The sequence below is a fragment of the Nestor notabilis genome, unplaced genomic scaffold (assembly GCF_000696875.1).
Source record: "Nestor notabilis isolate BGI_N333 unplaced genomic scaffold, ASM69687v1 scaffold16499, whole genome shotgun sequence".
NCBI classification, from domain to species: Eukaryota; Metazoa; Chordata; class Aves; order Psittaciformes; family Psittacidae; genus Nestor; species Nestor notabilis.
The window spans coordinates 3,105-3,327 of NW_009945198.1; the positions used below are offsets into that span (position 1 = coordinate 3,105).

At 63.2% G+C, this 223-nt stretch overlaps 1 protein-coding gene across 1 annotated transcript in view; it reads left to right on the plus strand.

Annotated features, from left to right (window-relative positions):
* MMP9 (matrix metallopeptidase 9 (gelatinase B, 92kDa gelatinase, 92kDa type IV collagenase)) overlaps nt 1–126 on the plus strand; it is a gene marked incomplete at its 5' end in the record, with an annotated part of 3,223 nt that extends 3,097 nt beyond the window's left edge. Inside the window, 1 exon segment of the mRNA XM_010022765.1 lies at nt 17–126. Within this exon segment, the coding sequence (XP_010021067.1) occupies nt 17–126 (110 nt within the window).
* Nucleotides 127–223: the final 97 nt, after the last annotated feature.

Below are 223 nucleotides of genomic sequence, written 5' to 3' on the forward strand. Positions count from 1 at the left end.
TTTCCTCCTTGCCCAGACAAGTACCACTTCTGCCGCGGCAGCTTCTACTGGAGGATGACACCGCGCTATCAGGTGGACCGGGTGGGCTACGTCAAGTACGACATCCTGCAGTGCCCCCAGCACTGAGGGCCTCACCAAATGCCTGTGGCCAGTGTGCTGCCCCCTGCGCACTGCTCCCGACCTGCAGCCTCATTCCTGGGGCACTGGGGGCTGTGCAGTCCCT